The 22,294-nt window shown below is 36.6% G+C and overlaps 1 protein-coding gene across 2 annotated transcripts in view; it reads left to right on the top strand.

Moving 5' to 3' along the window:
• Positions 1–19,445, top strand: part of LOC111153352 (general transcription factor IIA subunit 2) — a 20,804-nt gene extending 1,359 nt beyond the window's left edge. For both annotated transcript variants that reach the window (XM_022512335.1, XM_022512336.1), the window contains exons 2-5: positions 11,169–11,289; positions 12,082–12,186; positions 16,881–17,007; positions 19,153–19,445. In XM_022512335.1, coding sequence (XP_022368043.1) covers positions 11,218–11,289; positions 12,082–12,186; positions 16,881–17,007; positions 19,153–19,178 — 330 coding nt within the window. In that variant the 5' untranslated portion in view covers positions 11,169–11,217 and the 3' untranslated portion in view covers positions 19,179–19,445. The remainder of the gene's footprint in view (positions 1–11,168; positions 11,290–12,081; positions 12,187–16,880; positions 17,008–19,152) is intronic.
• The last annotated feature ends 2,849 nt before the right edge of the window (positions 19,446–22,294 follow it).

Genomic DNA, 22,294 nt, shown 5'->3' with positions numbered 1-22,294 from the left:
AGAGAGAGAGAGAGAGAGAGAGAGAGAGAGAGAGAGAGAGGAGGAAGCAGGCTCTCTGCGGAGCAGAGAGCCCGAGGTGGGGCTCGATCCCAGGACTCTGGGATCATGACCTGAGCTGAAGGCAGAGGCTTTAACCCACTGAGCCACCCAGGTGCCCCAAGATTTTGTTTATTTGACAGAGATCACAAGTAGGCAGAGAGGCAGAGAGAGGGAGGGAAGCAGGCTCCCCGCTGAGCAGAGAGCCCGATGTGGGGCTCGATCTCAGGACCCTGAGATCATGACCCGAGCCGAAGACAGAGGCTCAATTCACGGAGCCACCCAGGCGCCCCTAGGATTCGTGGTCTTAAACATCTTTTCATATGTCTGTTGTTGACCTGTATGTGTTCTTTGGGAAAATGTCTGTTTGGATCTTTTCTGCCCGTTTTTTAATCGGCGAGTTTGCTGTTGAGTTGTATGAATTCTTTATATATTTTGGATATTAGCTTCTTATTACATACATGATTTGCAGTTAGTTTCTCCCATTCAGTATGTTGCCTTTTTTTAAATGTACTATTATGTTTATTTATTATTACTTTGAACCTCTTTATTTGGCTGTATGACTTGTGTTCAAAATTCCAGTTTCACTTTTCCTCTCTCTTTAATATTTAACTCTTATATTGTGTATGTAGCATATATATAAAAGTCAGTATTTTGAATGATTCAAACCTTCTATGTCTGTTTTACATCGGCCTCCTCTACTATATTGTGTCCCCAGCCTTACAACTACCAATCTGTTCTCTGAATCTACATGCTTTTTTTTTCCCTTTCTGGTTTTCGATTCCACATGTATCCAGTATCATACCCATTTGCCTTTCTCTTTCTCACTTAACTTCATTTAATGATAATGCCCATTACATCAATTCCTGCTATAAATGGCAAGATTTCATTCTTTTTATGGCGGAATAATATTCCATTGTGATATATTCCCCACAATTTATTTACCCATTGATGGACACTTAGGTTGCTCCTATAGCTTGGCTATTATAATGTTGCAGTGAACATATATATTTCTTTTTGAGTTAGTGTTTTCATTTTGGGGGGCTAAATACTCAGTAGTGGAATTGCTGTACCATATGGTGGTCATGTTTTTAATTTTCTGAAGAACATCCACACTGTTTTCCATAGTGGCTTTACCAATTTACATTCCCACCAGTAGTGCACAGGGGTTCCCTTTTCTCCATATCCTCACCAACGCTTGTTATTTCTTGTCTTTTTGATAATCGCCATTCTGACAGATATGAGGTCATACCTCATTATGGTTTTGATTTGCATTTCCCTGATGATTAGTGATGTGGAGCATCTTTTCATGTGTCTGTTGGCCACCTGTATGTCTTCTTTGGAAAAATGTCTATTAATATCTTCTGCCAATTTTTAAATTGAGTTACTTGTTCTTTTGCTCTTGAGTTGTATGAATTATATATTTGGGATATTAATTTCTTATATGAATTGCAAATTTTTTTTTCATTCAGTAGGTTGCCTTTTTGTTTTGTTGGTTTCCTTTGCTGTGCAGAAGCTTTTTAGTATGAGGTAGTCCTATGTTTGTTATTTTTGTTTTTTTTAATTTTGCTTCTGGTGTCAAATTTAAAAAATCATAGCACCAGTGTCGGGGAACTTACTGTAACTGTGTTTTCTCCTAGGAGTTTTATAGTTTCAGGTTTTACATTCAAGTCTTTAATCCGTTTTGAGTTGATTATTGTGTATAGTGTATAAGTTAGTGGTCTGGTTTCATTCTTCTGCATGAAGAAGATTTATTGAAGATACTGTTCTTTCACCCAATAGATGGTCTTGACTTCTTCATTCATTGAGCATCTATGCAAGGGTTCATTATGGGCTATTAGGTTCTGTTGATGTGTGTGTCTGTTTTGTGCGAGTACTATACTGTTTTGATTATTATAGCTTTCTGATATTGTGGGATCAGGGAGAATTATTCCTCCAGCTTTGTTCTTTCTCAAGATCACTTTGGCTATTGAGGGTTTGGTGGTTCCATACAAATTTTAGGATTGTTCTGTCTCTTTGAAAAAAACCGTTGGGATTTTGATAGGGATTGCATTGAATCTGTAAATTGCTTTGGGTAATAAGAATATATTATTAATATTAATTCTTCTAACCCATGAGCATGGAATGTCTTTCCATTTAGTTTGTTATCTTCAGTTTCTCTTATAAATGTTTTGTAGTTTTCAACATACACATATTTTCTCTCCTGGTTAGATTTATATCTAGGTATTTTGTTCCTTTTGATGCAGTTGCAAATGTGATTGTTTTATTTCTCTAGTAGTTTTGTTATTTTACCTTTTCCTTTCCAGTTTGGATGGCTTTTATTCCAATTTCTTGCCTAATTGCTCTGGAAGGACTTCCAGTACTTTGTCAAATATAATAATTGGGCAGGAATCTTGTGATCTCAGAGGCAAGGCTTTTAGCTTATCGCTATTGACTGTGATGTTAGCTATGGGCTTGTCCTGTGTGGCCTTTATTATGTTGAGGTATGTTCCCTCTAAATCCACTGCATTGAGAGTTACCATAAACGGATGTTGAATTTTGTCAGATGCTTTTTCTGCATGTATCGAGATGGTCGTAGGATTTTTATCCTTTATTTTGTTAATATGGTTTATCACATTGGCAGATTTGATGCCATTGAACCATTTCTCTACCCTCAGATAAATCCCCCTTGATCATGGTGTATGATCCTTTTAATGTATTGTTGAATTCAGTTTGCTAATATTGAGGATTTTTGCATGTATATTCATCAAGGATGTTGGCCTGCAATTTTTTTTTCTTGTGGCATCCTTGTCTGGTTTTGGTTTCAGGGTAATACTGCACTCTTCAAATGCGTTTGGAAGAGTTTTCCTTTTCTATTCTTTTTTAATGATTTATGTATTTATTTGAGAGAGGGAGAGAGCACGTGACTAAGCGCCCAAGTTGGGGGAGGTGCAGAGGGAAAGAATCTTCATTCAAGTAGACTCTCCACTGACCCTCCTCTTCTATTTTTTGAAAGAGTTTGAGAAAGACTGGTGCTAATTCTTCTTTGAATGTTAGGTAGAATTTATCAGTGAAGCCATCTGATCCTGGACTTGCATTTGTTGAAAGTTTTTGTTTACTGGTTAATTTGTTTACTGGTAATTGGTATATTCAGATTCTCTATTTCATCATTGTTCAGTTCTGTGCTTTAAGGAATTAATTTCTTGTAGGTTGTCCAGTTTATTAGCATATAATTGTTCATAGCAGTCTTTTAAGATCCTATTTCTGTGATGTCAGTTGTAACATGTTTTTCATTTCTGATTTTATTTATTTGACTTTTTTCCAGGTGAATTTTACTAGAGCCTTGTCAGTTTTATCTTTCCAAAGAGCCAGCTCTTTTTATCATTTGGAATTGCTAGTTCTTTTAAATCTCTATTTCACCTCTTTTTTTTCTTCCTTCTGCTTATTTTGGGCTTCATTTATTTTCTGTGTGTTTTTAGTTCCTTGAGGTGTAAAATTAGGTTGTTCGTGAGACTTTTCTTATTTCTCAAGGTAGACATTTATCAATATGAATTTCCCTCTTACAGCTGCTTTTGATGTAGCCAACAAATTTTTCTTATGTCTCAAAGCATTTTTTATTTCTCTTTGATTTCTCCTTTGACCCATTGGTTATTTAGTAACATGTTGCGTAATCTTCACACATTATGAATTTTCTAGGTTTCTTTGTGTAATTTCTAGTTTTGTGCCATTGTGGTCGTATAAGATGTTTGATATGATTTCAGTCCACCTAAATTCATTGGCTTGTTTTGTGGCCTAACCTTTGATCTATCCTGGAGAGTGTTGTGTGTGCACTTGAGAAGAATGTGTATTCTATTGCTTTTGGATGGAAGGTTCTGTGTATATACATGTTAATTCATCTGATCTGACATGTTCTAAGACTAATTCTCTGTCTGGATGATCTATGCACTGATGTAAATGGAATATTGAAATCTACTATTATTGTATTGCTCTTTATCCCTTTAGGTCAGTTAATACTTTTTTTTATATGTCTAGGTGTTCCTATGCTGAGTGCACCAGTATTTCCAAATATTCTGTTCTGTGTTGGATGGACCCCTTCATCATTATGTGACACACATCTTGTCTTATTACAGCCTTTATGTTTAAGTCTGTTTTTTCTGATATAAGTATAGTTGCATTAGTTTTCTTTTGGTTTCCATTTGCATGGAATATCTTTTTCCATCTCTTCACTTTCCATCTGTATATGTTCTTACATGTAAAGTGAATCTCTTGTAGGCAGCATGTAGATGAGCCTTGGTTTTTTTTAATCCATTCAGCCATTCTCTGTCTTTTGATTGGAGAATGTAGTGCATTTACAGCTAAAATACTATTGATTGGTATGTACTTACAGCCATTTGGTAATCGTTTGCTGGCTGTTTTTGTACTTCTTTTCTTCCTTTCTTCTTGTTCTCTTCCTTTGTGGTTTTATGACTTTAGTGGTATCCTTTATGTTTTGTGTTTTTACTATAGGTTTCTGCTCTGTGATCACCATAGGCTTACATATAACAACTTATGTCTATAATAGTCCATTCTTTTTAAGTGTAAGTAACATACAGTGTTAGTTTCAGGCATACAGCATATCAGTTTGACAGTTTTATACATTACTCAGTCACCACGATAAATGTAGTCACTGTCACCATACCGATGTTAATACAGTATTGTTGACTATATTCTCCATGCTGTACTTTTCATCTCTGACTTATTTTATAACTGGGAGTTTATACCATTTACTCCCCTTTATCTATTTTGCCCATTCCTGCCACTGGCCTCCCTTCTGGCAACCACTAGTTCTCTGTATTAAAGAGTCTGTTTTGTTTTGTTTTGTTTTGTTTTGTTTTAGAATGCTCCTGTAGGTGAAATCATACGGTATTTGTCTTCCTCTGTCTGATTTATTTCACTTCCCATAATACCCTCCTGGTTCATCAGTGTTGTCACAAATGACAAGATACTCTTTTTTACGGCTGAGTAATATTTGTTTATATATATCACAGTTCTATAGGGAGTTTTGAGTATGATTGACACACACAATGTTACATTAGTTTCAGGTGTACAGCTAGTGATTAGGCAAGTTGATACACCTTATGTTCACAAGGATAGCTACCATCTATCCTGTTACATTGCTTTTCAGTATCATTGACTGTATTCCTTATGCTGTACCTTTTATTCTCATGACTTACTCATTCCATAACTAGAGCCTATATCTCCCTCTCCCCTTCACCCATTTTATCCAACTCCTCACCCCTCTTCCCTCTGCCAACCATCAGTCTCTGCTTACCCATCTGAGTTTGTTTTTTGTTTATCCATTTGTTAGGTTGTGTGTGTGGGGGGGTGTTTTTTAAAATCTTTTGTTTCCACTTGTGAGTAGAATCATATGGTATTTATCTTTCTCGGTCTGACTTATTTCTCTTATTATAAGACACTCTACCTCCATCCATGTTGTCTTAAATGGCATGATGCCATCCTTTTTTATGGCTGAGTACTAGTCCATTGTGTGTATATATACCACATTTTCCTTATCTGTTTTTCTCCAGATGGACACCTGGGTTGCTTCCATATCTTGGCTATTGTAAATAATGCAGCAACAAACATAGGGGTGCATATATTTTTTTCAAATCAGTGTTTTCAATTTTGGGGGTTAATACCTACTACTGAAATTACTGGATTATATGGTATTTCTTTTTTTTTTTTTTTTTTTTTGAGACCCCTCCATATTGTTTTCCACAGTGGCTGCCCCAGTTTACATTCCTGCCAACAGTGCAAGAGGGTTCCCTTTTCTCCACATCCTCTCCAACACTTGACATTTCTTGTGTTTTTGATACTAGCCATTCTCATAGATGTGAAGTGAGATCTCATGGTTTTGATTTGCCTTTCCCTGACGATTAGTGATGTTGAGTATCTTTTCATGTGTCTATTGGCTACTTACTTGTATGTCTCTTTGGAAAGAGGCCTATTCAGGTCTGCCTAATTTTTAACCAGATTACTTGATGATTTGGTGTTGAGTTATAGAAGTTCTTCATATATTTTTGGATATTAACCCCTTATCAGATATATCCTTTGCAGAAATCCTCTCCGCCTCACAAGGTTGCCTTTGGTTTTATTGATGGTTTCCTCTCTTGTGTAAAAGCTCTTTATTTTGGTGTAGTCCAGTAGTTTAGTTTTTGCTTTTATTCCCTATGCCTGAGGAGACCTATGCATAAATAAGCTGGTAAGGGTAATATCCGGAAGATTACTGCCTATGTTTTTCTTCCAGGAGTTTTATGATTTTAGGCCTCCCATTTAGGTCTTTAATCCATTTTCTGTTTATTTTGTGTATGGTGTAAGAAAATGGTCCAGCACCATTTATTGAAGATTTACTCTTTTGCCCATTGTATATTCTTGCCTCTTTTGTGATAAGTTAATGGACTGTAAAAATATGGGTTTATTTCTGGGCTCTGTATTCTGTTCCATTCATTTGTCTGTTTTTATGCCAATACCATAATGTTTTAATTACTTTAACTTTGTAGTGTAGATTGAAATCAGGAAGCATGTTGCCTCCAGCTTTGTTCTTTGTCGGAATTGCTTTGGCTATGTGGGTTTGTGTTGTTCCATATAAATTTTAGGATTGTTTGTTGTAGTTCTGTGGAAAATGAGAGTGGAATTTTGATATGGATTGCATTGAACATGTAGATTGCTTTGGGTAATATGGGCATTTTAACAGTATTCTTCCAACTCATGAGCATGGAATATCTTTCCATTTATTTTCTTGTCTTCAATTTCTTTCTTCAGTATTTTATAATTTTTGGTGTATTTTATAATTTTTGGTTTCACCTTGCTTAAATTTATTTTTAGGTATTTTATTCATTTTGATACAATTGTAAATGGGATTGTTTTAATTTCTGATAGTTCATTGCTAACTTACAGCTGTTGTCTAAATAACTCTTAGACTGTTGCCAAAAGAGTATGACACAAGATTTGGTACTCCTACTTTGTCAGGTGTATATCTCCATTGGGACCTCTCCGTTTGTTTTTTAACTCCACCCCACCCACATACTCAGTTTTTTGCCCTCACTAATTTACTGAACAGATATTTATTTGGCTTCCGTTATGAGTCAGTTACAGGTACTTGCTTTACTTAAGTGAACAAAACAGACAAAAGTCCCTGTTGGAGGATGTAGAAAGTAATTACATAATGTGTTAGGTGATGGTGCCATCAAAAAAGGAAAAGGGGGATTGGGAAGTTCCAGAGTGGAGGTGGAAGTTGGTATTTTAAGTACGGCCATCAGTGTAAGCCTCATTAAGTACATATTATACTTGAAGGAATTAAAAGAACCAAGTGGATACCTAGAGGAAGAGTATCCAGGTAGAAAGAGCCGCCTTTGCAAAGGCTTACATAGGGAGGTACATGTCTGTCATGTTCTAAGAATAACATGGAAGACAGTGTGTCTGTAGAAGGGTGAGAGCAAGGGAGAGATCCTAGGTAGCCAGATTTTTTCCTTTTTTTTAAGATTTTTATTTATTTGACAGATCACAAGTAGGCAGAGAGGCAGGCAGAGAGAGAGAGGAGGAGACAGGCTCCTTGCTGAGCAGAGAGCCTGATGTGAGGCTCGATCCCAGGGTCCTGGGATCATGACCTGAGCCGAAGGCAGAGGCTTTAACCACTGAGCCACCCAGGCGCCCCGGTAGCCAGATTTTTGTAAGGATTGAGTAAAATGGAAGCCATGGGAGGTTTGGAGCTGAAAAGAGATATGGGATGCTAGGTTGGAATTAAAGTGTAGGGACAGTGGGGAAGCAGGGCAACCTAGTAGGAAGCTGTTTCAGTAATCCAGTTGCAGATGACTATAGCACAGACCAGGGTGATAACAATGGAAATGGTGAGAAATGGATGGATTTTGAATGCATTTTGAAGATAAGAGTTTACAGGATTTTCTAGGGATTGGATGTAAAGGTGAGATGAGTGGAGTAGGGGAGAATTTCAAAGGTTTTTGCATAAGCCCATAGAAGTATGGAGTTACCTCACCTGAAATAGGAAAGACAAAAAGTAAAGATGTTGAGTAGGCACTTGGACCCAGGAGTTCAAGGGCAAGGTATAGGAAAAGGATAAATCCATGAGCCTAAGATAACAACCCAGAAAGCATCGTGTCCCAGAAGCTAAGCCAAGATCCTTTATCAAAGAGGAGGGAGTAATTAGCTGTGTCAAATGATTAAGTCTGGAGAGGACTGAGAATTTTGGGTTAGCTTTACTAGTGCCATTGGTGACCTTCACCATCTGTTTATTTTGAAGATTTTTTTTTTTTTTTTTGACGGAGAGAGAGATCACAAGTAGGCAGAGAGGCAGGCAGAGAGAGAGGAAGGGAAGCAGGCTCCCTGCTGAGCAGATAGCCCGATGTGGGGCTCAATCCCAGGTCCCAGGACTCCGGGATCATGACCTGAGCTGAAGGCAGAGGCTTTAACCCACTGAGCCACCCAGGCGCCCCCATCTGTTTATTTTGAATGTTGGAGGCAAAAGCCTATAAGGAGTGAGTTTATGATGAGTGAGTGGAAGAGAAAATGAGAGAAAAGGAATGAGAAGGCACTGAGTACAGACAACTCTTAGGAGCACGGCTGCAGAGAGAAATATAGTGTAGCTAGTGAGGAAAGGGAGTTGAGACTTTATTTATTTAGGAAGATGGGAGAAGTAGCCACCTGTTTGCTGATGGCAATAATCCATAAAGATGGGAAATTTGACGATAAGGGAGAGGAGGACTAATTATATTGTTGGGACGATATTCTTGAGTATACTAGAGAGGCTTGATGCAGAGATAGATTGTATTTGCATAACAGCATGGATAGTTTGGCTATAGTGAGTGGCAGGCAGGCAGAGTATGTGGTTACAGATACTAGTAGATGGTTTGATGCCGTTTTGAGAGTGGAAGTTTTCATTGCTTTATTTTCTTCAATAAAGTAGAAAACTTTGTATTATACTTAGACAAATTTATAATATTTAATAATAGCATTTAGACATAGCACCAAGTGACTTACTAACAAATACTTATTGAATACATACTCTCTACTAGGCATTGTTCTAGATGGAAATATATAACTGAACAAAGTCCCCATCCTTATGGAACATCTCTTTTAGTGGATGGAAACAATAAGCATATATATGTCAGCTTCAGTGAATGGTATGAATGAAAATAAAGTACAATAAGGGGTAAGAGAGGTAGTTCCTTTTTATAGGTTGGCCACAGAAGTTTTTTTCTGATGAAGTGACATTTGAGCAGAGGTCTGAATTAAATCAGGGAGTGAACCATGAAGGGATCTGGTGAGAACATTTGAACCAAAAAGGACAGGCAGTGCAAAGACCCTAGTGCAAGACTCTTGCCATATTGAAAACCAGCAAGGGACCAGTATGATTGCAGCAGAGGGAATGAAGGAATAAGTGGCAGAAGGTTAGTTCATTGAGGTGATGGAGGACCACAATCATGTTTTTTACTCTGAAACAGGATGCTGCTATTGGAGGTTTTGAATAAAGGGGGATTGGGGTAATTTGTTTTATGTTTCAAAAGGCTCAGTGTGGCAGCTCTAGGGGCAGGGGTTTTACTGGCCATGGTAGAAACCCGGAGACCTCTTATGGGGCTATCATAGTAATCTTGCTGGTAGATGATGGGGACTTGATGGTGTAGTACTGGAGATGGTAAAAGTTGTCAGTTTCTGGCTATACTTAGAAGAGCTGAAAAGATTGACAGATTAGATGGAGAGTGAGAGAAGCTAATGTCGAATGTAAAATTGCTGGGGGGACTAGATTTACTGTTTACTAAGGTGGGCGAGGTGAGGGTAGAAAGGGTTTGGAGGGACAGTACCAGGAATTCAGTTTTTTATACATTTCATTTGAGCTACCTAATTGGTATTTCCATTCATTGGCAAGGAGGCAGCTTTATATAGGGCAACAAGGGGAGAAGGACTGGAGATAGACATTTGGGAGTCATCAGCAGATAGCCTAATACTAAGGGAGTTAAAGCACCTAGAGAAGACCTAAGAAGCCTTAGGGCACTCAAGTAGAAGTCACATACCTGCAGAGGGATGGGCCAAAGAAAACAAATACAGTAGTATCCAGTGAGTTAGGAGGAGAGAATGAAGTGTGGGGCCCCAAAAGCCAAAGAAAAAGTTTCAAGAAAGCAGAAATGATCTCATATCAAGTGTTCACAGGTATATAATGTGAAGACTGATAACCAGTCATTATTTTTGCTGAGTTTTGCCTGATAACTCCCTGTATATGTCTCCTGTCCATCTCTAAGCTGAAAGTGCCACGAGGTCAGGGATCTTGTGTATGACTTGTAGCTCAGTATTTGTTGAATCTCTACTACTGTCCCCCTATTCAAGCCCTCATCTTCCAGTACATTCACCCCGGCATCCCTCCTGTTGGAACAAATACATTCATGCCATCTTCTTCATACTTAGACCTTAATACTGTGGGACAACTTACAGTTCTCTCTACAAACTGTACCATTTTCATACCTTTCAGCCTACGATGATCTCCTGCTTTTGCTTGGCTAAAGTCTAGCTTAAATAATCAGGAAGCTTTTGTTAACAAGTTCACTCAGTCCACATACACTGTGTACATCTATCATGGTGCTTATTCTCTACTGAGTTAATTGCTGTTTTGTATATCTGTTACCCTCTGTAGAGTATAAGGTTTTTAAAGTCCAGGAGCATATTCTATCCATCTTCCTCCTGCCTAGCACAGTGCTGTCTTCTTGGTAGGCACTCTATAAATACCAGATGTTAATTAAGGAATAAAGAAAATGAAGTGGAGGGCATTCACATGTGAGCCAAACATTGTCTGGATCACTGACTGACAGTAAGGAGAAAGAATAGTAGTACACAGTAAATTGATTCTAGATTAGATCAAAAGGCAGACTTTTAATAGAAATGGTAAAGATGTACCTTTTAATAAATATATCTATGCTTTGTATAAAGAAGTATAAATGCCCATGTCAAAGTAACAAAAAAAAAGAAAAATCATTTTTAATGTTCTTTGTGTTAATTATATAGCAGTTTGCAATTATTATGAGTTATAATAGCATATATTAGGATGTATGAAGTAGACTATATTACATTCATGGTTTATAATGTTTAATACTTTCATATTAAATTTTTAGGACATCAATGCAAGCCTGAATAGGAAAAACAATTTCTTCCTCCTAAGCCATGGCATATCAATTATACAGAAATACAACTTTGGGAAACAGTCTCCAGGAGAGCCTTGATGAGCTCATACAGGTGGGAGACTAAAAACCCAACTTTTACTTAGATGAGTCTATAATAAGTTTTGTTAGATCCCTTCTCGCAGGCAAAGTGATGAGGTTCAGTATCTTAGAATCTTTGACCCAGCAAGTCAGTATTTATCCCATCCTGACTACAGGGCATAAAATATAATGAAGATCAAATGACATGGTTTAACATGCCCAAATTTTCAAGGATTTTTGTTAAACATAAAAATTGAGATTATTGGTTTTCTCTTACTTATAAAGCATAGTCTCTGTAGCTTTAAGATAATTTTAGATCATTTGATAGTCTTTGAGATTTAAATTTGAATCTATATTTCAGTTTTAGGAGAAGTAACCTTTTGAAATAAACTCATCTAAGAACATAAGTGTTTCCATTTGTTTTCATACATTTTATGAGCTTTGATGAGATTAGGTTTTTAAAAAAATATTACTGGGCCTGCTTTTTTTTTTTTTATTTTTTTTTTTTATTTTTTTTTTTTATTTTTTTTTTAAAGAAACTGCATTCCTTCAGTCGATCAAATGCCTCTTTCCAGACTGTAAAAGAGTTATAGAGTCTTGTCCCAGGAGTGCAACATCACTGCATGTTTTCTTCTCCAAATTATGTTTGTGTTAAGATAGTGCAAGAAAATATCGTCAGGCTTTTACTCCTTAATTGTCAGTATGTTAAAGAATAAGGGAGTCTAGTTTAAGAGGCTCTGGTTAACCTCACTTAAATTTTAGATAATTCATATTTTGTCTTTAATGTCCTTCCCTAAAAGGATTTATGACTTTTACTTTTTCTCAGTCTCAACAGATCACCCCCCAACTTGCCCTTCAAGTTCTACTTCAGTTTGATAAAGCTATAAATTCAGCATTGGCGCAAAGGGTCAGGAACAGAGTCAATTTCAGGGTAAGGATATTTTACTAAATCTAAAAGCTTGCACCAGTGGTTGTTAACAACAGTGCTTTTAAGAACCCCTTCATATTTATGAATCATAAAAGGAAGCGATGGTTTAATTATACTTTACTTTTAAATGACCTCCATACTAAGTTTATCCACTTCATGTGAGACTGTTGTTTTTAGATTTTTATTCCATTGTTTCACAAATAAGCTTATGTATGTTTGGCTGCCTTCCCTGAAGAGTTACTGAGATTTCAAGCACCTGAACCATTACCTGCAGGATTGAAGGTAAGTGACAAAGTACTCCCTAAAGCTCCCTTCTGTTTTTCAAACTCTGGTCTTCACCCATTCCATGGAAGTGCATTCATGTTGCCTCCCACCGACTCTTATGAAGACCTGAACTGGTAGTAGATCATGGTCTCTTCTGATAGCTTGATCTCATTTGAACAGTAATCCCAAACTGAACAAAATTGTCTTTCTCAAATTGATGGTAAAGTAAAAATTAAAAGCCCACTGAAAGTATCATGGTGAAAGAAGTAATTTTACCACATTGATACTGATATTGGTGGAGTCAGATATGTAACAGTGTACAATGATATTTAGTTATATATAATATTTATGCTTATGTTGTTTTAAGGGATACCATACAGTAGAAATTAAAAGGTTACACTATATGAAAAGAACATAGAGGTTAATTTGCTTTTAAGAGAACCATAGCGTTTGGGGGGGTTTCTTAACGTTTTGAACTAAAAATTTATTCAGCAAACACTTCAGTGCCTGTTACATGCTAGGCGTTGTTGTGGATATTGGGTTGGCAGAGAACAAATTTAGTGAAGGGATAAAGCATGCATGTTATAAAATGTTTCACATGCTTAAAAGTTATCTGGAGTAAAATGTATCTTTATAAAATTTTATCAATAGGTTCTTGTATTTTTAACATTTTGGCAAAAGTAGGTTGCTGTGTTATACAACCGTGTGTACAGATCTGCCAAGATGCTTTAATTTGAAATCAATCCATGTTGATACCTGATAGTTTTCTAGTTGTATTATCGTCACTCTCCAGTTCCTTTCAGCATAATTAGACATTTGCATTTCTCTTGCGTAATGTTTGGTAAGTTTGTGTATTTTCAAAAAATTAGGTTTGAGCAGATCTGACTTTACCATTCTTGTTTTTTCGTTTCCTACTGTTCTAAGCTCAGGCTTTCATTACCTACCTCTCCCGTTATAGCAGACTTGATCAATTTTATGTCCAGAAAGTTTGCAAATAACCTGTTTTGCTTGGTGGGATATGTGAGAAAAGCAGAAGAGATCACACATTGTTTATTTCTAATTTTCAAAGGCATTTGGCTAGATCACATTGAAATTCATTTTGTTGTAGTGAATTTTACTGACCCGAGGGCTCATTGAAACAATACTCTTAGATAACATGGTAAATTTTTTTTTGTTTGTTTTAAATCCTCAAAGGAATTTCATAAAACTGAGATCATTTAGTAGAATGTTACAGGGGGGACAAATCTCCTTGAGTATGAGAATTAAGATTTTAATAATTTCTAATTTTTAGGGAGAACATTTCTTTCAAAGAGTCAGCATATGCTTTTGATAGAATGTATGCTGGCAGGTGAGAGTTATAATTAATGTTAAAATACTAAACTTCTGATAGTAAACATTAAAAGATTTAATGGTCAAGAAAAGTCACCCTCTAAATTCCCTGTCTGTTCCATTTTCTACAATAAACAAGATATTTTAACTGTAAGAATGTTGCCCAGTTGTAGATTAATGTTTGAAAAAGAAACATGTATTTATTAAAGGTGCATTCAAGATACTGTTTGCCAGATCAATTACTGTGGAAATCAGTTACTTGACCAAAGCCCAATATCAGAATTATTTTTTAATATTTAAAAAGTTCCTTCCAAAACATTTTTTATTTTAAAGTGTTGATTCTTGAGTTCCTATACTTGATTATGACTTTCTCATGAAGACAGTGAATAAGATATTTAAATAACATAGTGTAATAAAGATTTTATATTTATTAGGGATTCTAGCTCATTAAACAATTCTAAAGAGAAGTGTGACTCGTCAGTTAATTGTGTTCAGCTCTGGTCATGATCCCAGTGTCCTGGGATTGAGCCCTGCCTGTGGCTTCCTGCTCAGTGGGGAGCCTGCTTGTCCCTCTTTCTCTGCTTCAGCCCTCACTTGTTCTAGTGCATTCACTCTCACAAAAAAAAAAAAAGCAAACCTTAAAAATATATCATCTTGTGTTCACATTTTATTAAGCTTTTGTTGGCTCAAAAGCATTTAATATAGCAGTAAAATAAGTGAAACGTTTATATAACAGAATTTCAATATATATTTGAAAGTGAATGGTCACACACTAGGCATAAGTCCCAATGACATGGCCTTGTTCAGATAATTGGCATAGCTGTCCCTAATTAGATGTGACAGTAACATTACACACAAGTTCAGGGATGCTAGAAATGAACATTAAAATTGGCATTTGGCTGTGTAGCCTTCTAAAGACTCAGACTATAGCTAAGGAGATCTTTTTTTTTTTTTAATAATTCTTTGTTAACCTAATAGTATGTCTTATGTGGTTTTCCATGCATTAATCTTACCACTCCACTGAAACTCTTCTTGCCATGCCATTGCTAAACCTCATGCATAATTTGTGATATTATTGATTAGTCCTGGCTTCCATTCTCTGACTCCTCTCTTTCTCAGACCCTTTGTAGTTTAATTATTGGTATTCCTTAGGTTTAGCTAGGGCTCCACATAGTCTCTGAATGAATGCTTCCAACGCTGTGGCTCTAAAGTCAATAGGCTTATACGCCCAGGCTTTCCTCTACACACCAGCTGGTTATTGCACATGGTGATTTAGAGTGCACGGTTACTGGAGCCAGAATCTTGAGGGGTAACAAATTTTGTCTCCCCACCATAGCCAATGGGTTGAGGAATTTTTTTTTTTTTTTTTTTTTTTAAGATTTTACTTACTTATTTTAGAGAGGGTGGGAGAGGAGCAGAGGGACAGGGATAAGCAGACTCCGAGCTGAACGCAGAGCCCAACAAGGGGCTCAGTTTCATGACCCTGAGATCATAACCTGAGCAGAAATCAAGAGTCAGATGCTCAAGCAGCTGGGCCACCCATGTGCCACTCTCTCCACTTCTCTTGACCTCTTTGCTGCTGTAACAAAGCCACTCTCACCTCTCTCATTCAGGCATCATCTGCCTCAGCCTCTAGTCCACTCTGCCTCCAATCAACTCTTCCTGTTATCAGGAGAAATGCAAATCTGATGATACTACTTTGCTCAAAATCTTCATTGACCTAAGACTTTTAGGATAGAGCAAAAGCTTTCCAAGGTTCTCCAGGATCTTCTTCCCCTTGGGACTTCCTGACACATTAGTTTTCTGGAACTTATTGTTCCCTTTATATATGTGTTTTCCTTTCCACTGTCCCACCTCTCCCTTGACTTTTACTCATTTTTCAAAACTTAAACTTCAATTTGTGGGAGAAGCCTTCTGTGCCCCATGTGTTCCATACCCTTGGGTGCCCCTAGTTTATTACTCTTTCATGATACTGCTATACTATATATTTTCTTACTTTAATACTCTCCCCTGCTACCCAAAGCTTGTTGATGACAGGAATCATATTTGTATGCTCAGGGCCTAGCATAGTCCAACAAATAGTAATGACTCATATTTTTAAAATTTCATTAAGTCATTCATAGCCATTATAGTTTCCCTGATCCTTCTCACTTAATAGAACACTAGATAGACTGTAGCTTTTACTATTATGGGTACCACTGCAGAGAATGTTTTTCTGAATTGAAGGTTTGGGGCATATAAATCTCTTACCAATAATAAATTTCCTTTGTGAAGATTCCATGTGTATGCATGTCTCAAGTTTTGATTGTATTCAGTTGGTGTCTTTCCTTGCACTTTCACCCCATTCTTCAAAAATTTCTTTTTAATGTTTAAGCACATATTCCTGCTCCTAAAAAAAATAAAAAATCATTTGCACAGGACAGTAATGTTGTAGTTTCTGGGGTTAATAAAGTGATTCATCTGAGTGAAGCACAGGTTGAAAATTGAATGTTTCTGGGTAGTCCCTGCTTCTGTACAAGTTCGGAGTTAACACAATAAAATACAGTAGACCCTTGAACAACATGGGTTTGAACTGCATGGATCCACTTAGATACAGATTTTCTCAATAAATACAGTACTGTAAAGGTATTTTCTCAACTTTCTTTTCTGTAGCTTTACTGTAAAAATACAGAATATAATGCACGGAATGTTACAAAATGCATTAATTGAGTATGTTATTGGTAAGGCTTCTGGTCAACAGTCATTATATTTGGATGGAATCTAAAGTGGTGTGTGAATTTTCTACTGCGAGAGCGGTTAACTTTTGTCATGTTGCCACAAGAGGGCAGTAGAAGTACAAATTTAAATTTCCTTTCAACTTTCCCGTTTCAGGTAAGTTGTAAGTTGCAGACTCTTAACAGTGCTGAAAATAGTCTGCTAACTACAGTATATAACTCTTAGTAAAGTTACAAAGGGTGTTTTTTTTTTAAATTATGGGGTGAAGATCTTAAGGTAAACATTAAATTGCCCTGCTGTTTTAAGAATTAGGTAGTTGGTAGCTGAGTTCTCAAATTGCTTTGGGGGAAAAATGACTTCATGGTATATCTAAATGTTTTGTTTTAAAGGGCTCTCTAAATACATACAGATTCTGCGATAACGTGTGGACTTTTGTATTGAATGATGTTGAATTCAGAGAGGTGACAGAACTTATTAAAGTGGATAAAGTGAAAATTGTAGCCTGTGATGGTAAAAGTAAGTGTTTACCTAATTACTGTGAAAGCAAAGCTGCTTGAAATCTTGTTCTTGTGAGTCTTTAGAAAATCTTTGCCTGAAATTATGGGGGAAAATGGCTTCCATCCCAGCTAGATTCTGAATTCCTGATCTCAAACAGTCCTCTCAATGACTTTAGGTGTGAACATTTCATAGGACATGTAGACTGCCTCCGCAGGTTAAGGGATTTTTCCCCCCATGTCAGTTGCAAATTTGGAGTGTTTAATTTTTGAAATTTATCCTAGTTTCTGTGTTGCTGGATGCCTATACATTTTATATTTTTAAAGTAATGATTTAAAGATTTTAAAATAACTGTTAAGAACCTTATCAGGTATAATTGTAAATAACCATTCCTGATCTATCTGTGCAGATATATTTTCTGTGGCAGATCCAGGACCTTGTTTAAGTCAAATGTTTCAAAACCTATACGTCTTTCTCTTCCATGATTAGCTATTTCCTTTTTGCTAATTATATTTTAAATATATTTTTACTTTATGATCTGAACCATTTGTGTCTAGACAGCTGTTCTGAAATACAGAAGACTATAACTCTCTAAGAAGTGGAGTTTTGAAAAGCAAAAGAAACTGTAGAAATACCTTAAATTTCTCAGGTTTTGTTATGTATTTTGGGTTTCAAAAGAAATAAGCTAACCAATGAAAAACTGTAAAGAAGATAGAAAAGCATAATTTGCAACACCATCTGTAGATAACATCACTTACTTTCGAGTCTTATGTATCTGTTTTTACAGTAATATACATCCACATGTATACACATTTGCCAATACATCATTTTTCAGGGCTGCATAAAATTATACTTTTGCCCCCATCCCTTTTTTCCCCAAAGAAATTGTCTCTTTTGGGTATCAGAAAGTGTCCAAAACTTAGCAACATTTCAATGACTTGCACTTTTCAGGTTAGCTAGGAGTAATCATTTTAAGAACTTTAAGCAAAGATGACTTTTTAATATAGTTATCAAATACTTTGCTATAATGACAGAAAAGATGTAATTTTATAGTTCTGGATTACAAGATGTTAACATTACTCATGTCAAATAATGTATACTTGTTTCATATTAAGTTTTTACCAGACTCTGGAATTTGGGCATTAATTTATAACTTCTCTATCTCTTGTCAAAGGACCAGTAGTGGTCAGTAAAACTTGTACCTACGGAAATTGTTCTCTGTCTGTACTTTCCAGTAGCCACATATGGCTCTTAAGTATTTGAAATGTGTTAGGGCAACTAAGAAATTTAATGTTTTATTTTTTATTTAATTTTATCAGTTAACTAATAGCCACACATAGGCAGTGGCTACCACGTGGGACATTACAGATACTCTTGCCTAAAGATGCAAGATTAGCTGTTTTTTCAAAATTCAGTAGATGAAAAGTAGCAAATCAGCCTTACCTATTGCCATAGCTTCTGAGAAGTTTGCCCCACTTCCAGCACACGGTATTAACTGATCTTGAAGAAAAAACTGTCGAGTGTTCAGGAAGAGCTTCAATTGTGTTCCACGTATGCTGTCAGCAGAAAAAAAATATAATCTTAGAATGTTTTCTTTCCAAAAGTAAAATATAAAAAGTTTGGCATTTAAAAGTAAAAGTTCAAGTAACAGAGAAACTGCCATTCCTTAATGACCAGATAAATGAGTGCTACTATGAAGTAAGCCCATTTTTTCTAAAAGTCAGCTTTCTGACATAGGAAGAGTGATAGAGGCTGGAATTTTGGTATGTGCCTCACCAGGAATTAAAGTACAATTTTCTTCTGATTATGTATGTTATGGTCCTTTGTGGTTTAAAATTTGAGGACAGTAGAGGACCTGATAGGAAGAAATGGTCATGTAATAGCCCTAGGGACCAAACCAGTATAACTTATATAATCAACCACGTAATACAATTTGGTTTTTCAGTAGCATAACTATGGAGAATTAAGAATTATCCTATTACCTATGCCTTAAATAACTTTCAAGTTCTCAGGGCAGTTCTTTGATCAGCTTCCCTCAGGTTTACCTTCTCTACTTCCCCACTCCTCACACCACCATTAGTTCCTTTTTTTTTTTTTTAAGAGATTCTCAAAGTATTTAAATTTTAAATTGCTCCTTGAATTTACTCTCTCTCTCCTGTTTCCTAGATACTGGCTCCAATACTACAGAATGAATAGAAAAAAATGGCTTTTTTATGCCATCTTCTGTTGTTGTTCATCACTTTTTGAGGAGAAGCATAGAAGAGACTTTTTTTATTTATTCTAGCATTGCGGAAATGACTACACTGTGCTATATATACTACCAAAAGTCCAACAGAAAGAAGCTTATAACTATAGCCTCTTACATTACTTTTTCAGCATGAAGAAACAGAAGTTTTTTTTAACAACAAACATTGTTGCCTTCCTAAGAACATTCTTGAATAAACTCATTTTAAAATTCACTGTGAGTAATAAGTGGTACAGCTATTAAGCTAGCAATATGAGGATATTAGATAAGAATTTGCACCATCTGCCTTACAAAGGAAATTAGGAAATGCATTCTCTTCACTGAAGGGAAGTGAGTTTCATCAGCAGGGCAAAACCAAATTCTGGATTGGGATAGGTCTTTTTTAAAAATATAAAACCGAAGTACAATTCAATTAGGAAAAGTTAGACAATCTTTACACAGCTTCCATAACCAAAACAAAACTAAAAAAAAACATAGCAACATGAAATAGTCTCTACATGACATGTAAATAATTTGTTAAGCTGGCCATATTGGTCATATTTCATACATTTTAAAATTATCTACATCTTAACAGTTACTAGACTTCCAATAAAAAGTCCTACCAAATACATGCCATATCTTTGTGTACTTAAAAGAAGTTTGTTTGTCAGTATATATAATGAAGAATGTGGCTTTTCTAAAGTATCAGAGGGAGAATATCGGGCACCGGGTAGGTTAAGTAACTGAAATTCAGCAGCTGACGATAGATGAGTCAAGACCAACTACTTTTAATAAGGATCTGACACTTTATCTTTTAGTGAGGGTAGGCTCTTGAGGGTCCCATCCTGTGGTCACCTGCAATTAGTGTGCCAAAGCCACACTGGGATGAAAAATTACCTTTTTCTCTCTCTCTGAAAGTTAATGCTGCTGAGAGATAATAAAGTTGGTGGTAATCTTCAGGAAAATAGCTTTTTACAAACCTATTAACATGGTAAATAGGTTTTTGTATTACACATAGTCCCCCATTTTTCATTTGTAGAAGCACATTATATAACAAGTGTCATTTTTTAAGCAACCACGACTCAAGTGTGATCGCTTTTCACTTTAGCACCACAGACTTTGTAAGATAATAGCAAGCATAACTATTACAAGTGAGACTAAGTGCTGTATGTGTGACCCAGATTTTCCTGGATGAGCGTCACAACAACCCAGAAGACCTTTGTTCCCTTTTTACAAATTAAGAAACCAACTCAGCCTCTCTCTGTACTACCAAAGGGTACATAATTAGGACTTTCCTCAATTGCAATTAATCACAACCAAAGCCTTTTTACTTTGGAGGTTCGACATAATGCTTAAGGGATAGGTGTGTTGATAGTAAACAGTGGTAGAAATTTCTGGTTCTTAAAGAGTAAGTCATGATTTAAACTTTTTTCTTTTCCCCCTAGTAATAGTCACTGAGATCTTACAGAAGGAAGAACAGGGCTGGAGTTGTACACTCGCCTGGGAATTTAAAATCCTGTAAATGGTATCAGTAGATTGTGTTTCTGAGAAATGGAGAAGCATTTCTCCTCCCCGGGTGAGGACTTTGGTGTAAGATGTGGCTGACAGACCTGACATACTACCTGGAGTGATAATGACATAGGCCATGCTCTAGGTGCTTCTCTAGTATTTCCTCAGCATGTTAGTGTGATCCTTGACTCCCACATGACCACTTAACGGTTATCTTTGCAGCCCATTCTAATCATCAGTTCCAGGGTTCTCGTCCTAGTGTTCCCTACCACCCAGCATATAATCTGCTCCAGTCAAGTTTGGTTATGTTGGTTATGTCCATTTCTTGCGGCTTTCCTTCTACAAATCCGTATCCTACCAAGCCTTCAGAACTTACACACATATACGGATCTCCTCTTACAAAGGAGCCCTTTAAATACGTGAAAAGACACCACAAGCGACTGGAAGAACGTGCTCTGTTTCACTGCTCCCTCAGGTGCTCAATCCAGGTAACGTCATTGGAACTTCATTCCATCAACTGAAGGCTGTTCTTGTGCTTAGGTTAGTCACCATAACCTTTTTCCTGGGCAGGGCTGCAGTAACGCTAACTCACGTTTCCTCCTGTCCGTCCTCATTACTTGCATACACCTCACACGGCTGACATTTTTATTGTAGTAGGTGTTCTGATGGTCCCACACTTTACTGGGATTGCAAAAGGGTCACAGCAAGAACTCACTCCACTTTGTGCTTTCCCAGCTGGCCACAGGCTCCAATGATAGTAAGTTTACTTGCCTGTTAATGTGGGAGAAGAAAAAATCCATTAGTTTTTCTGTTAGGACTAAGAGTAAAAGCTGGGCTTTTGTGGTAATGTATCCACTATAGATGCGTTACCAATGCTACTTTAACACCCGAATAGTGGGCAAAGAGTATCCTCTTTGACTTTAGTGGGTTGGTCATTGTTTGACTTGTTTATTTTGATCTTCAGCTAATTTTGAAAAAGACAATTTCTCTCTTGGAAGACGTCAATTACAATGTGAAGGTAGGTTGCCTTCAGTCTTAAATTATTTTCAATTAATAGGAATTAGAGTCCTACTAATAGTAAAATTTTGAAAATTTACATACATGTGTCATGAATATATATATTTTTTCAACTGGAGAGGTCATTATTTGTAGCCTAGTTATGAAATTTGGACTCAATAAAAGAGAGCACAGGGTAAGGGAAAGTAGAAGATAGAGTTGACACGAGAATGAGAGCACAATACCAGAGGTCGTGAAAGCTGGACAGGGGAATTCTTAGACAGCCTTGAATGGTCTTTGGGGAGGGGAGACACATGAAGTAAAGCTGAAATAATGCAGGAAGATAGGAGCATCCACTCAGGTGTTAAAATTTGGCCTAGAGAAATACTTGTGGGAATGCAAGACCTCCAGATCAGGGAAATTTCACCCAAAAAAGTCAACAGAGCTGAGAGTTCAGGGTGTTAACAATTATATGGACATCCGTCCAGACCTGCTGGCCACGACATGATGAGGTTCACAGATCAGAGACTTCAAAGCTTATGGAAGCTCAAAGATCAACCAGTGAATCCAACCTCATTC

This window comes from Enhydra lutris, unplaced genomic scaffold (assembly GCF_002288905.1).
Source record: "Enhydra lutris kenyoni isolate GAN:26980312 unplaced genomic scaffold, ASM228890v2 scaffoldscaffold31, whole genome shotgun sequence".
Taxonomy (NCBI): domain Eukaryota; kingdom Metazoa; phylum Chordata; class Mammalia; order Carnivora; family Mustelidae; genus Enhydra; species Enhydra lutris.
This window is presented reverse-complemented; position numbering and strand designations above follow the sequence as displayed.